The following is a 17,634-nucleotide window of genomic DNA, read 5'->3' as shown; positions in this document are numbered from 1 at the left end:
TAAATAAAACATACAATTTACAAAATTTATTATTTCATACTTTTTATACATAGTCCTATGTATGGTTATTAATTAGCATGAACTCCTATTCACTAATTTGTATCACTAAATTACTTGAATTTCAATATTAAATGGTCATATTATTGCCCAATAATAATTTTTAGTTTCTATATTTTTTTTGTTCATTTATGTTATGTTTTTGTGATTTTATTTTGATGAATTTGTCTGTCTGTTTCTATGATACAAATGTTTTTGTTACATTTTCAACAGCTAATATAAAGTATAATTTACAAATTTAAAGATTGTTTTGTTCTTTTTTTCAATTTTAATTTTAACATTTAATAAATATCACCAATGTTTTTTTTTTGTTTTTTCTTAGTATAATTTGTGGTTGCAAGAGTTGGCTTTGTTTAAAAGTTTTTTAAGGAGGGTCTTTTGCAGTACTTACAAAAATTTACTGTTTGTAATATAAATCAACGATTCTGTATAATTTCATGCCCATCAAAATCATAACTTAATGTAAGAATGAATGATTGTTGAAAATTTCACATAAGTGAACAAAAAGTCAAAAACAAATTATGGCTCAATCGATAAACCAAGACAATGTTTTCTTTTACATGGACACACTAACAAAAAATGCCAGAAATATCAGAAAACGTCAATGAAACAAACCAAATAATGCAAATAAAAAAATATTTATTACATATGCGATGTACATTCGTACTCATAAAACTTGATATTTCTGAAGATGATTTTTTTTTAAATGAACATAAAAGTTGAACAAATCATATATCATATGTTTGTATATATTTTGCGTGCGATGAAATAGTAGTGATTTTTCAAGTATATCCAATTTGGAATAAAATGTGTTGTGTTTAATTTATGTATTTTAATTTTGTTTATATCTCCGGATGAGAATTTTCTTAAAATTTTAAATCCAGATTTGTGTTGCAACACATCTAAAATATTTTGATCGTGATGAGATTCATTTTTGAATTAATTTTATCCATGCAGTCTTGCATAAATATTTTGTTGAATATAACGTAATGAAGAGGGAAGGCCCAGGGAAATGAGTTTATTGGATTTTCGGTAAATAAAATGGGAAAAATAAAAACGTTAAGTGATATGATTTTGTTATAGGTTCAATTAGAAAATATTTTTGATAAAAATCTGAATACAAATGAACTATGTAATATAAAAGAATAAATTTAATTAGACTTAGGCGTTCAAAAAATTTTCTGAAGCGTAACGAATCAAAGAAATAGAAACTAAGAAGTATTTCCTTTGAAAGTTTTTGATACTCATGAGTAGCTTTGTTTGAAAAATTATCTATATCCTCACATATGGCTAAAGTATAAAAGTATACCATTTTCACAAAAAGTATTCAACAGAATGGAAAGTAAGTAAGTCGACAAAGATCAATATCATATATTTTCTTCCCACACGTTAAACTCTTTCATTTACTTTATTACTTTCGAAATGTGTTTTAAGAAAATGATTTTACTGATAAATGTACAACAGAAGCAATGATAACATTAATATAAACATACCAATTACGCATTTTTCCAAGTTTAATTACTGTCAAACCATTCACGAAGGAAACAAAATAGAAACATATCTCTTTACATTGTGTATTAGAAGTTGAAAGTTTAACGATTCTTTTAATGGAATGGGTACTTGGAAGTGATTGAACTTTCTCCGCTATGCAAAATGAAATTAAAAACAGACATGTTTAGACAAATAAGATCTCAGTTCTATACAGATAATTCGTCAGCGAAACTTTGTTTTTGCTTCCAAATACTCTTGATGAATTTTAGACAGATCGTAATATCAGAGGTTTTACTTTTTTTAACGAACCTTATGGTAAGTACCAATGAAAAGTTAAAATTTGTTTAAATATTTTATTATTTTTTATGCAGCGTCAAACTAATTTTGTTGTCTTATAAAACAAACACATTCAGAATATACTTATCTTTAAAGCTTTGTATCTTCTTAAGTTTCATACATTATAATTCTCTTTAATTAATATTACATAAATAAATTAAGAACTTCTTTCAACATAAAGAAGGGAATGTCTTTGTTTAAAAAAAAAATAACTTAAAAACACATTTTATCTCTCTCACAAACTCACAAGTCATACTCTTATTAAAATAAGTAACAAAAAATAAAATTTTTCAACAACAACCAATTCAACTGACCAAAAGTGTTCATATAAATAAAAAATATAACCTAATATGTCTTGGATTACTGCAAAATGTCTTGTATATTAAAACTGTCATTATCTAACGAATTCAGCAAGTCTTGAGTAGAGAAATTACTGGCGTCACCAACGGGCAAATTGTCAAAAAACTCAAGGCAAAGATCGTTTGTGTTCCCAACAACAGAGTTTATGGCCTGGTTGATTGAAGTAGTTGCTGTTTGCATTGATGTCGGTGGTGCGGAAAGCGGTCCCCCCGATATAGCACCTTGCACTGCGTTGGGATTATTACCGGAGGAATTGGTCATCTGTATCATTTGCTGAGTATGCTGTTGATGAGTGGTCGTGGTGGTTGTTTGTTGAACGAATTGCTGCTGCTGTTGCTGTTGTTGTATTGTGATTTGTTGTGATTGAGACATGTGCATGGAAGCCATTTGCATTTGAGTCATCATGTTTTGTTGTTGTGGTTGTTGTTGTTGTTGTTGTTGTTGATGGTGTTGTTGTTGTTGTAACATTTGTTGCATTACAGCGGCTTGTTGATTCTGGTTCATGTTACCCATCATGTTTTGTTGCTGTTGGCTTTGTTGTGCAGCAACGAGTTGATTCTGTTGTTGTTGCCGCAATAGTTGCTGCTGCATTTGAGCAGGCGTCAGTTGCATATTCGGATTTGGAACCTGTGACATATTTGGCCCACCACCGGCTGCCGTATTCGACATGAACCCTCCTTTTTTTAAAAACAGCAGCATTATTGTACACATCTTTTTTAAATAAATTATATTTTTTACCTGAATTAAAACCAGAATTAGGTGGCTGTCTTATCGGACCTGGAGCACCACCCTGTACACCAAATGACATATTCTGTTGTTGGGACATCATCATGTGACGCCACTCCTGTTGTGATCCCATTGGCATCCCTTCCGGAGTAACTTGTACATTTGGCGGTCGTTGTGGACCAGCCCCCATCGGACCACCATATGGTCCCATTGCTGAGCGAGGGCCACCTCCTGCGGAATGTTGCATGTACATTGAATGCTGCGGCCTCATCATTGGACCTGAAAAAATATATATATATATAAGAATATCTCTCTTTTCTGTTTAAAGATTTTTTTTATGATTTAAAAGGGTCAGTAAATTCAAGTTTTGTTTGTACCAATATAAATCTGGTATTCGTGGGGGACGCTATAAACCGGCTTTTTCAAAACAATTTAGTAAGTAAGTAAAGACAAATGGAAAAAAAATACAGAGCCGAATTTACTTATGGGTTAAAAAATTAAATTTCATCAGATTACACTATTTTCTTTAATCATTTGAAGCCTTAAAATGTCAGAATTGGACAGATCTATGACCAAAAACGTTACCTAAGTGGAAAACTTGAAATATGTATACACGAACCTTTTACTAACAATCATAAGTTTTTGTCGTTCTTGCAGTGCAAGGCTTTTACAATTTGCAACATCACTATTTCTAAACTCATTGTTTATAAGACAAATATGTATATTGGTTACGATTTGTAACAATATAAAACTCAACGCTTGAAGATGAGATGGAAAGAAGAGATCCATTGTGATAAAGAGAAATCAATAAACTTTGAAGCAGTTCGTTACATATGTACATATGTAAATAATGCGAAGAATTTGTATTTATTATAAATATATATGTATTTAATAGACTCTTGTTTAAAAACATTTAACTATTTGATTCATGATATGTTCTGAAGCATCATTGAAATCATCGACATATTATATGTGCATAAATACAGTCCCTGGCCATATTATTAGACGCGCTGCAGAATTTTTATAATTATTAGATTATTCGCAATATTTTTAACGTTCAAGAATGGATACATGGTTACATTTGTATGCAAGATGGAGCTCCATGCCACACAGCCCGGTCCATAAAAACTTATTTGAGTGAAGAAAACTTCAGTCTGTTGGACAGGCTGGGAAACAGCCCTGATATGAACACAATTGAAAACGTGTGGCAGCTGATGAAGAGGGAAGTAGCTAAAGATGCGGTCACTTATTGAAAGAGTAATTCACGTGTGGGATCACCACCCACAAATGCAGGAAACAGTCAAATCATGCATTGACAGTATGCCGCGCAGAATTGAGGCTCTTATTAAAGCAAAAGGAAGTTCAACAAAATATTGAAAAAAATACAAAAAAAAATTAAAATATTGATTTAAAAAAAATTCTTAAAATCTGTTGCTTTATTTCTAGGAAGTAGTTTATATTTTGCATACAAATAATTTAAATGCATTACAATATTCGAAAACCTGATTAAAATAGCTGGAAATAAAGATTTTGCATAAAATCTAAAGTGCATCTAATAATATTGCCAGCGACTGTATGTATGCACAATGCACATATAAAGCTTACATTTCTAACTTTAAAATAGTATAGGATTGTATTGACAGACTGAACTTGCAAAGAAAAATACTGTCACACCACATGTCGGCGTTCAGGGAAATGAGGAGGTAGAATCCTCAGCAAAAATATTGAGGGCCACAACTCGAAGTCAACGCAACTCATCATGTCTCAAATTGTCATCATAATGTATGAGTCTCAATTTTCAAAAATGTTTGTTTACATGATGAGTTCCCTGCTGTGAAGTTGGGTTGCAATACATTCATTTGAATGTTCATATCAGTAGTGTTAAAAATCTTACCCGATGGTGGTATGGGTTGTTGACTCATTCGCCTCATAGCAGCTGCTTGCGCCGCTGCATTTGGGAACCTACCACCGGAACTTTGATGCATCATTTGAGCTTGCATGAGCTGAGCTTGAGTTGCCTTATATTCAGGAGGTGGCGGCCGGTTGCCGCCGATATGCTGTTGCTGCATTGCCTGCGCACGCAACATCTGTTGTTGTTGTAAGAACTTTGCCTGATTTATGCCTATCGGTCCGTTCGACATCATCATTGAGTTCGGACCCATGCCACCTGCTCCGGGGGTTTGATTCATTGCATTTGGAACCATTGTGCCCATGCCACTCATCTGACTTGGAATGCCACTCATTCCGCCCATGCCCATAGCACCGATTCCGCCCGGTCCATTGTTTCCATGTGCCATCTGGCTCATATTCTGTGTCATATTTCCAGGACCCATGTTCGCATTCATTCCACCCTGACTCATTGGAACGTTAGACGTTGCTGCATTTCCTGCGATTTGAGTCATACCAGCCATAGATCCAGATGTTGAGGGATTTCCTCCTGACTGACTTGGAACATTATTATTGGGGGCATTGTTTGAAGCAGTGCCAACCGTGGGGCCACCTCCAGGTGCTCCAGCACTGCCCATACCAACAGCACTTGCAGCAGCAGCCGCTGCAGCCTGTGACTGTCGCTGTCGTAGTGATTGCTGTTGTTGCTGCTGCTGTTGCTGCTGCTGCTGTTGTTGTTGCTGTGTGAAGCTGATCGACTGTGTCTGAGACATGGTGTAAGAATCATTTCCAGGGCCTTCAGAAAAAATTTTAATTATTTTTGTGTCCTCAAATGTTTTTTATCTATGAACTTACCAGAAGAATTGCTAATGTTTTGATTTGATTGCTGATTTTGTGGATTATTGCTTAGGTTATTGCTTCCTTGCTGTGTATGTTGTTGAGATTGCTGATTTTGTTGCTGCTGCTGCTGTTGTTGTTGTTGCTGCTGCTGCTGTTGATGCTGATGTTGCTGTTGTTGTTGAGCCTGTTGTTGGTTAAAAAAGACACCTTGCTGTGCCGCAACTGAAACATTGCTCTTCAGATCACCAGTGAGATGCAAATGCTGACCCGCGGATACCTAAATCCGAAACAAACAAAAATTTTCAATATTAAATTGTGTAATGAACAGGACTTTAAAATGTTTCGAACAAGATTTTAAAACAACACTTAACAGTGTTAGAAGTATATATTTGTTTGACTATATCTATATCTTAATCAATTTTTATGAATTTGATTGAAGAAAGCTGCTTATATGTATATACAACTTTTGTGCAGCTTGTTATATTCGCATCAAGCAAAAGGAGTTAAAATTGATTAATTTAAAATTTGATTGACTTTGTTAAACTTTGACTTTGAACACTTTCTTTACTTCTAAGGACTAAAGTAAAACATAATATACATTTTCTGTTATATTGTACTCGAATACCTATTAAACAATACAAAAGTATATTTATGTCTTCGCTACCCACTCACTTTGTATCTTTTGTTTATCATGTTATTCATTACCTACAGATTCTCATTTTAGATGTGCGCGAAATACCTACATATTTTCCTATTTGTCTGTTCCATTTCGTAATGTCTAGCAGTCAGTTTTATGTGTGCCAAAGGATTTATGTTCTCGTTGAAAATATTATTACACGGATAAAACTGAATGTTATCCATGTACTTTGTATATTAAAGGTATATTCACCCAAGTTCTTCATACCAAGGGATAGAACTCACATAAAATATGTATAAAAAGAATTACAGTATGATTATAAAATAAAAGGGGCCTTTTTATAATAAGTTTCGTCCTGCACACATAAAATGCCAGTCTAAATAAAACACGCGTAAGACCAATATCTTCATAGTAAAGATAAGAAAACCCTCAACCGAAAAAGTATGCAAAGTTTTTTGTTTTTAAGGCAGCCTTAAAAAAAGAACCCTCTCCAAAGCTTTATTTCCATTGAACGTTGAATATAAATAAAAGCCAAGCAGCTATAATACGAATAAGTATTTTAACCATACCTAATCAGATATAAAAGTAGGCATAAGTGAATCGAAAATAATCCACATTTATAAAAAAATGTAAAATACACTTTTTTTAGCTTTATGTAAAGCTAAAAAAAATTAAAAACAAGTTACGAAGAAAATTCAATTAAGCTTGAAAATTAAGAGACGACTATGATATAGTTTCCATGATATGACTTATCTTTGCACCCATTTAAAAAAAATTAACGAGGCAATGGACATTGTTTTAAACATTGATACTTGACCTCCAACTCTTAAAAAACCGTCGGATACAGCAGTCTTCAGGTTCATGATTATATTGTAAGTTTAGATTTTGGCCCAGTTCGACTCTGTCGTTCAAAATAAAGTTTGCGCAAATAGTACATAATTTGGAAAGGTTTAAACAGTTCTACAACTAAAAATCCGAACTTTTATATCTTTGCTAAGTAATATTTAGGTAAGCTTTTAATTAGGAAGTTGAAAATATTGTTTAGATACCCATATAAAAACAGATCTTCAGATTTGTTTATTTATTTCATCTGGTTCTCAAGACATGTGGACGCTTAGACCAAAGGAAGGTACAATGAAATGGACTTTGTTGTCCTTGGTGTAAACACTATTTGTTCTAAATGCTCTTATAATCAAGCTAAAAACTTAGTTACCATGAAAAAAGATACAAATACAAATAATAAGGGTTGTCACTTTGTTTGCTTCAGTCTAAAAGATTATAAAAGTATTTCTCAATTGATCACTTAAAATTAAATTTCAACAGAAATTTCAATCTAGGTACCTACCTATGTACAAACATTTTCCGGTTATATTTTACTCTAAAAGCTACCCTAAAAGATACAAATGAGCGCCTGTGCATGTCTTGTGTTTGCATAAATCTGTGCAATAAAAAAATAAATAAAAGCGAAAGAAAGAACTGAGATAGCGAAACAAGTAGAGCTTCGTGAATTTGAAAAAAATATATGTATGTAAATACATACATTTGTATATAATGTAGGCATCAGAAAGTTCATAATGAAAAACACCGGGGGGGTTACTGTTTTAAATTTTCATTCAAATTTAACATGACATAAACTTAATAAACAGGATGATAAAAACAGCAATTTCATTTATACTATTGAGAATTTAAGGCAGATAATTTGTGCGACAGAATTGAAATATTAAAATAATTAAGAACTAAATTGTTCTTACAATAACATTTAATTAAATAGGTTTAATTCAATCAAACAAGTGCTTTTAAATTGTGCACACAAAAATAGCAGTCATCAATGTAACGGGTTATCCATTTGCGGTTTCAAAAGTATAGGGCTGAAATTCGACACTTGTTAAATTAAGTTGTTAAAACAATTTTTGTTTCAGTTTAAAGTCTGGCATTTACGAAAACATATCGCACAACTTATACAAATTATTTACCTATTACACAAATGATGATTTTGCCACAGCAACATATCGAGCTTTTAGAGGACATTATGCCTTACATCATCGTCCAACTACACAAGCAATTGGCAAATTTGTGAAAAAATTTGAAGAGAATGGATTGTTCACAGATTTTGTAACGCCTGTGCATCATCTCTTCGCTCGTACCACTGAAAATATCGCTGCTGTAAGTGATAGTGTTGCCGAAGACCCAAATATTTCGATTCCACGTCGTTCTCAGGAACTAGAACTGTCTTACGGCACATTATGACATATTTTGCATTTGAATGTGACACAACAACTGAAGCCAGCTGACCATTCACAACGTCATAGATACATCAAATGGGTGTTTGAACAACAGGTTGACGGCGATTTTTCGAACAAAATTTTCTTCAGCGACGAAGCACATTTCTCACTCGGTGGGTATTTTGAATAAACAAAATTGTTGTATTTGACGTTCTGAGAATTCTCAAGTAATTAAAGAGAGGCCATTACGTCCACAAAACGTCACTGTTTGGTGCGCTCTTCGAAAACGACGATGGAACGATTGTCACCTTCAATTCGAAAAGTTATGGTCATTTGATAACCGACTTTTGTTTGTCTGCTATTGAAGAATACTACTTGGAGAATATGTGGCTTCAACAAGACGGTGCCACATGTCACACAACTTGAGCGAGTATGATATCCCTGCATTATGCAATACCCTTTTTTCTGAATTCACTCATTAAAAATATTGGTTAACAAGGTTTTATATTTGGCACACAGTTTATACTTCTCCTCAGTGTTATTGGCCTTTGTTCGAATTCGACTTCAAATTCAAAATCAGTCTATTGTGTGAGGTTTTTGAGATACCTATAACCTTTTCAAATTCGAAAAAAATTTTGTTACGCTTTTTGAACCTTTTTTTATTCATGAAGTAGGTCAAACCTTTCTATAGCGAATTTGCACGGGTCCAGACAATTATCTCGTTATATAGAAAATTCGTTAAACAGAAATTTGTTGTTTTTACTTTTATTTAAAGAAGACAGTGATTTTAGTTTGGATTACATTTTAAAGTCCATACTTTGCTTAGACTTCGAACGGCTTGTAGGAAGTCTATGACCGAAACAGGTTTGCTCTCTTTTTTTTTGTGTCAATATGTTCGTCAAAATACGTTTTCAGTAATGTTGTTTTAAGTTGTAGTAATGCCTTGGTCCATTGGCTGAAGTAAAAAAGTCATGTTGGGAGGAAAATAAGCAAGCTGCATGTTTTCCAATTTAACTTTTACCTACATTCTTAGGATGCGCCGTGCAGTTGTCAACAAAAAAAAGAACCTTCCTTTTTTGCGAAAGAAATTTTTTGTCCAACTTAAAAAGCTATTTTGTAAAAATTTCACTTGTCATCCATGTTTTTGTTGAACTCATAATCTACATCCAGAGATTTTATTTCCTTAAAACATCTTGGATTTTTGGCCTTCCCTATAACAAGCAATTTAACCTTCTTCGACCCAGTCATATTGCTTGCTACAAGGATAGTAATTTTCTCTTTGCTCTGTTTCCCACCAAAGCATTTCTTATTTTTAAATTCCAGCGTTTTATTGGGTAAGCATTTGAAAAACAAACCAGTCTCATCACAATTAAAGATGTCGGGTTTGCTGAAATTTTATACAAATCGTGGCAAAACATTTATAACCCAACCATCCAGATCCTGTGTGTTGCGTCTGTACTTTCCCCACATAAGGTTTTTTGAACGATTCCGTGTCGTTTCTTAAACTTGTCTAACCATCCTATACTTGTTTCGAATTCTTCAAGCCCCATTGCATTGGCAAACTCCTTGGCTTTTTGTCTCATCAATGGTCCAGAGATAGGAAGATTCCTACCACGAGCGGCGGTAACCATGCCAGTATTACTTCATCAATATCCTCGAAAAGACATTTTCGAAGTCATTTGCGTTTAGTGCTTAATTCCTCGTCTTTTACATTTATTAAAATCGCTGCTATGTTTTTAAAAATTGTTGATGTTTTTTAGTCAATCCTTCTTCAACTTTGTTATCAACAACTTTTTCTCAAGAGAAATGCTACTTCGAGACATTTTCAATTATATTCACTGAAGCCTGAACATAGAATGCTTACATTTAAAATCTTGAAGAAACCCTTATAAGGTTTGTTTTTTCTGCATGCTGTTGGTTTTAACAGAAAATTATTTAAAAAAATTCATAATGTGGAAACAAAAACGTATGAGAATTTGATTTCCAGCAAAAAAATGTGTTCGTTGTAGAGAAATATTCGCTTTATTCGTTATAAGGAGATCAAAACACACAAAAAGTAACCAAAAAGATGTGTACTGAAAATCAATTCGTAACAGAGAGATCTTCGTTTCGTAAAAGTTCGTTATAGGGAAGTTTGACTTTATATTACAAAAAAAAAAATATGTGAAACCGATTATTATAAAATTTGAGCATATATGTGCATATCTAAAATCAAAGTACGGATTCTGAATCAGCACCAAAAATTTACCATAAAACTGATTTTAAGATTTTTCAAATGAAGATTTTTATGTCATCTTATAACATGCTTTACGAAAAATAACCGAGGTACTGCATCTGAAGGTATAGATTTTTACGGTGCAAAATTAATATCAATTATTTGTTAATAACTATGTTGTGTTCAACACTAGGCTTAAGAACAACGTGTTTCATTTTTAATTTTATGTTCCAAAAACCTGACCTAATACAGAAATTACAACTTGAGATTCTATTTAATTGACGACAAAAAAATCCTTTGGAAAATTGTGTTTTGGTTTGTGTGGCAGAATAAAAAGTTTAATTTTGTTGAACAGTAAAATAAATGCAATCAGCAGCTTAAGAGGAAATATTAAGCAGAAGAAAACATTTCATAATTATAGGGACATTTTATGCAGACATCCAGCGGATTTTATTCGTGCTTTAAAATTGTTTTTAATTTTGGGTTTAAATTTCTGAACATTGCAATAACAGGGAAAGATAGAGCGTTGCAAGGCGTTCCACATTCGCGTAGTACGGCTAAAAAATGAATCTCTGTACTTCATAGTACGGCCGAAGTTGGGCTGAAGGGTAAACTGATGAGCATTCTTAGAAGCTCGGATATTCGGTTAGTTTGTTTAAGGTGAATAATGCAACCGGCTATTTCACTAGAACATAGTCCCTTAAAATAACGGTAAAAAAGGTGAGGCAAGAAACCTTGCATCTATGTTCGAGTGATGTAAACGAGTTGATGATCTTAATGTCATCAATCATTTTAAAAGCTCTTTTTTGAATACTGACCAAAAGGCTTAAATAAGTTACTGGAGCACCAGCCCAGAGATAAGAGTTATATTCAAGTTTCGGACGTATATAGGTTTTGTAGATTGTAGCCAGATCAGACGGATAGAAAAATTTCTTGCAACGTCTCAAAAAACCTAGACATCTTGCGGCATTTTTGGCAACATCGCGTATGTGATCGTTCCACAAAAGGTGGTTGCTGATGCACATTCCGAGGATGTCAGGATTTTCCGTTTATTGATGCAAGTGCCACTCATATATAGTGGCAAAGAGGGTTTATCTCGCTTTAACAATGCAAGACAGCATAGCTTTTTCGAAGCATTAAATTCCACACGATTTTGTATTCCCCATTGTACAATGTACAATTATGTGTAGGTCGGAATTTAATGAGATAATCATATTTTGCCGTAGTAGTTCCACATCCGAAGAGAGGGGTTATGAGTCTGGAAACGAATATGAAAAGCTAAGACTGCTATCGTCAGCGAAACAATGTATTGGATTAGAAGTAGAAGACAGGAGATTATTTATAAAAATGAGGAAGAGGGTCGGAGACAAAACGGAGCTCTGGGACACACCAGGATTTATATTATGAGTTTCAGACTTGAATCCATTCAAAACAACTTGTATTACACGGTTCGAAAGAAAATTTCTAATCCAACGAAGAAGAGATTCGTCGATCCCGAAAGCACACATTTTCAATAAGAGAGCAAGATGCCAGAGCTTATCAAATGCCTTTGAAATATCAAGTGCAATATTCTTACATTCTCCAAAACAATGTAAAATTTGGAAGTTTGTAACAGAGACAAAACGGAATTAAGATATTGCAGACAAAATAGAATCTTATGAAAAAACATTTTAACGGCTCGTACTACCCCGTCTATGAAAGTTAAGGATAAACCACAACGGACATTTTTGTAGTGTTCAATTCTTTAAAAATTCTATCATTGGACAAAATTGTACTAGGTATAATATGCTTCGGAGCTTCCACAATTTCCAGAAAAAAGCTCTAATTTTACGTGTATTTTATATGGAAAACTTAAGAATTAAATAATTATATTAACGGCTCAAGTTTTCAGGGAATAATTTTCGTTTTCAATTCCGAACAAAATAACACCATGGGACGGCCAAAAAAGTCACAAAGCGTCGCGTCGTAATACATTTTTATTATTTTACTAGATACCAAGTTCAAGAAATGGTGCGCGTTTTTTTCGAGTAATTATTAACTAGTATGTATTTCTACACTCATTTTTAATTCAGCAGCTCTTTATACCCTTTATCATAGATTAATTCCGTCATATCATGCTAGATGCTAGATATTGTCCGAAAACAATAAAAATGAACTACAAGAGTAGCAAAAATGGATTTAAATTTTCTATTCTAATTCTACAAATCTAGAAAATATCTCCTTCTCTTCTTCTTCAAAAAAAAAAAACATTTGTTGCATTGCTCTGTGGTTTGGGGTTCCCGACAAACGCACGTCGCGTCGATGTGAATGGTGGATGTGGAGTGTGATCTGTGATGACAAGCAAAGAGTAGCCTTGTGTATGCGTACATGGTATGACGACATAACTTCAATAAAAACATTCGAAACAAAATATTTCACCGAAAAGTGGTGAGTTTCATGGAATGCAAATCTGGCACAATCTTCTCTCACTACATAACTACATAATATAGAACAGCTCATCATGAAGCACTACATGAACAACATGTCATTGATACAACGTAAAAGAACAAGAGAATAGAAGCAGTGATAGAAAATAAAAAGGATGGCAAAAGAAAAAGTAGAAAAAAGATACATTCGCGTCATTCATGGGTCATTGTTCCATAAATTGTTTACTTTTTTTTCAGATGCCTATATTCAAGTCCATTGAAAAATATTTTTAAATGCAATGTAGAACCAGCAATGTGAATGTATTTAAATTTGAAAGAGATAAATATATTAAACTTGAGTCAATACAGAGAAAACATTTTGATATGAAGATGCATGCAAGAGTATGTGTTCGTGAAATTACCATGTATGTATGAAAGTGATACAAAAACTGCTAGAATATTTTATTCTTCAAAGCGCGCATATAAAGGGTGGTTATATTGTAAGGGCCAATGTTGAATGTGAACCACACCAATTCAATTAAATTTGAATCATGGAAATATACGCAATTCGCCGCAGCCCCGTTAGTTATTCAGGCTTATTAATGGGCGTTTAAATCAAAATGCATAATGTGCACTTGGTGATTTTTTCAGTCAATTTTAAAATGTGCATACAATCGAAAAAATCGTGCACAAATTTGAGCGAACCGGGTCTGTAGGAGATTTGTTCATGGTCCTACAGCACTTACTGTAAAAAATATTGCTGTTGTTCGCGATAGTGAGGCTGAAGAGCCGTCCACCTCGTCGTCGTATCCAAAAATTGCACTTCTCATGCTCGTCGTTGATAAACATTATTCATACAGACTTGGATTTACACGCTTACAAGTTGCGAATGACTCAAGAACTTAAGCCTCTTGACCATTTCAAGCGTCGTCACTCGTTAATGGTCAGAATGGTGACAAAAAATGGCAACAATGGATGATCAATTTTCGAAGAAAATCTTCTTCACATTCAGACCTCAGTGGATTTTTCCATAAGCAGAATTCTTGCATTTGGGCGAAAGATAATCCAAGAATGATTATCGATAACCAATTGCACCCACAAAGAGTGACTGTTTATGGGCTGGTGGTATCATCCGGTCGATTTTTTTTTTAAATGAGGTTTGTCAAGCAGTTACGTTATGGCTCGAACGGAAAGATATGGATGTGGACATGTGATGCCAATTGCTACACAGCTAACGAAACAATGGCGCTTTTCCGCGACAAAATAAATGGTAGTGTTATTTCACGTGGTGGCGATGTCAACTTTTCGCCAAGATCATATGAACAGACGTCTTTGTAGTTATTTGAAAGAAAAGAAATACGTCGATAAGCCAGCAACAATTCAAGATCGAAAGGATAAGAGAATTCAGCACTTTAACGGCATAAAAACTCAATAATGCCCCAGCGTCATCGAAAACTTGGACCATCAGATGGAGGTAGTACGCGTGGCATGATAGTTAGTGCGTTAGGCTGTCATGCTAGAGGTCATGGGTTCGATCCCTGCCTGTGCCACCTTAAGTTTTTTCACGGGCACTGCCTCTTGCAAGGAATTGACAAATTCTCCAAGCGTAATAATTCTTGTCATTAAAAAGTTCTCAAATTAACCGTTCGGATTTGGCTCATAAACTGTAGGTCCACTCCATCTCTGCAATTACTCGCATACAGGAATGGTTGAGAGTTGTAAGTCACCAGGCCCTGGTTAGTCCGTAGAGAATAAGGGCCTAGTGACTTACAACTCTCAACCATTCCTGTGTGCGAGTAATGTTGTCAGAGATAGAGGGGACCTACTGTTCATATGCCGAATCCGAACGGCTAATTTGAGAAAGCAATTTTCATGAAATAATTACTCTTGGAGGATTTGGCAATTCCTCACAAGAGGCAGTACCCGTGAACAAAGTTAGGTGGCACAGGCAGGGATTGAACCCAAGACACCTTGCATGACAGTCCAAAGCACTAACAATTACGTTACGGAATTTTTCGCCACCTAATTTATTTTTTATTTAGATGGAGGTGTGCCAGCAATGTCGCGGTATTTTGTTTCTTACATTATTAACCCATATTGAAATATTATCATACAAAAAAGAATTGACAATAATTTCCTGAAGTATTTGCGTTTTATTTAAAACCAACATCGGCCTTAAAATTTAACCACCCTTTATTTTTAATGTTTTCAATCTCGGAAAACAACCCATTTAAAATGAATGCAGAGTGCCAAAAGCTCTGTGAATATGGGTTAGATATTTATGTTTGCTAGCTTTCACAAGAATTTATTCAGTGCTGTCTCCAGAACAGTGATGCATAACTCAGTCGTGTCCCTAATTAAATAAAAGCGGAGTAAATAAAAATAATTAAATCCAAATTTGATATTTCATAAACATAATGTATAGTTAACATTTTCGTTCTTGTCGTAAATTGCAGTAATTTATAATTTTTAACTATAAATATTTAGTCAAAAGTATTAAAGTATGAATGTCGTTTTGTATGTCAGTTCTAGAGCACATTAACTCCCCTTACTCACCTAAGAGAAGCAAATAAATTCTATATATTCCCAGATATTGTTACAACGCAACTCCCTGTGCAATTAAATGACATAGAAAGCCACGGTATATTCTGCTAGTGAAAAACTCCTTCCTTCTTGTAATACGTGTTGTACATATGTATGTAAGTTAATTATTACCACCCAAATTACTAAACCAGCAGAGGGAGTGTGTAACGCAAAGGAAGAGGACTCATATCAATAAATAGATATTGAATTGTATTAAGTGCAATAATGAACATACACTTTCCATTGCCTATGGGGCTCGAAACATTTGCCAAATTCCTGAAATGCATATTATTATCCTTTTCGCTCATGCCATCTTGTATACTTTTATCCTGCGTTTCGACCCACTCTGCTGTGGATGCAATCGGAATCATAATCAATACACTGACATACCTAGTTTACAAATTATATCTACATATTTACTTATGTATGGATACGGGAAATTTAATTTATAATTATTGCCCTATAATTTATAGAGTACGTCCTGCGTGCTGATACCAACAAGGTACGTATTGTATATTTATATGTTTTTTGCTTAAATGCAGGCACAAACATATATAATTGTGTTTGCATGTTAAAGGACGACAGATGGAAATCCATTTGGAAATCGAAAATATTTGATGCGCTTTATGCTATAGGAAACGTTAGAGTTAAGCAATAATTTTTGAGAGTGCAATTTTATGAGATGGGATTTTCTGAATGCATACGAGTAAACAGGAATTAGATTTTTGTTTCATTATTATTCTCCATGGAACTCGAATTGAAATTTAAAATTATTTCCCGTATTCATTAGCAAAATAAATATTTATAATGTATATGTTGTTGCTTTAGAAATTTCTATCAAGTTTGACATTTTTATAATATTGTCCTAATATCGCTGACGTGTTATATTAAAACAACCAACTACTACTAACACAAGACAATAGGAAAAATGAAAAAGAAAAACAGTAAGAAAGCACATGACAACAGCACGCGGTAGATTTTGAGATGGTCGCACGCTTTCACTGTTGAAAGCTTGATGTCGGCTTTCGATGCTTTATCAGTGACTAGACCGTTGTCAACTAAACATTGAAGTAAAGATGTTTCTTTGGTTTGCCCTTAGGCATACGTTATAAAATTAGTAAATAATATAGATGTTTCACATGGATGTGAATGCAGACTTTCGCTACCCTAACTGGTCTTGATACCATTTCCCAATGGCAAAAAGATTTTCGATTTTTGTTAGACTACTGAAAATATAAGTTCTATGCTTAGCTTATAGAAGAGAGTGTCTTTGGAAATAAGTTTTGGATCTAATGGATGACTTCTTGGCCAGTGATCATTATTATTCACACAAAATGAACGATAGACCATATCGTGTAACGGAGTTGTAAAGCAATAAAATCTTTTGGGAATGCAATAATTATAAATCATTTATAGAATTCAACTTAAAGATTGCACTCATTGATTTCACTTTAAGACTTCGAATTTATGGTTTTAGGTCTTTTCGCCCAAATCATAAAATGCCATAAAGCCCAACATTGGTCACAAAGCCCAAAAAGTTAAAAAAAATCACCAAAAATGTCGTAATTCCCAAATTTTTTGTCGTCATTTTGGTCAAAAGAATTTTTAATTTGGGTTTTATGAAATAGGCGTTGGGCTTAGTAACATTTATTTTGGACATTACGACGATTATGATTTCAATCTTTTTTTATAACTTATAATTTTTCTTATAACTCTATATATCGCTAAGGAAACGTCACAAATAAAGTGTCATATCACGCAAACCCACTTTCAATGCCGTAACACCCAAATTTGAAAATGCCATACAAATTATTCCAATTTTTTATTTAGCAAACATTTTAGATGGATGAGCTCCGAGACGCGTATAAACATTGA

General features: G+C 33.7%; 1 protein-coding gene across 7 annotated transcripts in view; it reads right to left on the bottom strand.

The window, feature by feature from the left end:
- LOC129949436 (neurogenic protein mastermind) overlaps nucleotides 1-17,634 on the bottom strand; it is a 160,734-nt gene continuing 143,100 nt past the window's right edge. For all 7 annotated transcript variants that reach the window (XM_056060895.1, XM_056060893.1, XM_056060892.1 and 4 more), the window contains 4 exons: nucleotides 5,713-5,974; nucleotides 4,865-5,653; nucleotides 2,983-3,249; nucleotides 1-2,921 (listed from right to left, as the gene is read on the bottom strand). In XM_056060895.1, the coding sequence (XP_055916870.1) occupies nucleotides 2,245-2,921; nucleotides 2,983-3,249; nucleotides 4,865-5,653; nucleotides 5,713-5,974 (1,995 nt within the window). In that variant the 3' untranslated portion in view covers nucleotides 1-2,244. The remainder of the gene's footprint in view (nucleotides 2,922-2,982; nucleotides 3,250-4,864; nucleotides 5,654-5,712; nucleotides 5,975-17,634) is intronic.

Source organism: Eupeodes corollae, chromosome 3 (assembly GCF_945859685.1).
Source record: "Eupeodes corollae chromosome 3, idEupCoro1.1, whole genome shotgun sequence".
In the NCBI taxonomy this organism is placed as follows: domain Eukaryota; kingdom Metazoa; phylum Arthropoda; class Insecta; order Diptera; family Syrphidae; genus Eupeodes; species Eupeodes corollae.
This window is presented reverse-complemented; position numbering and strand designations above follow the sequence as displayed.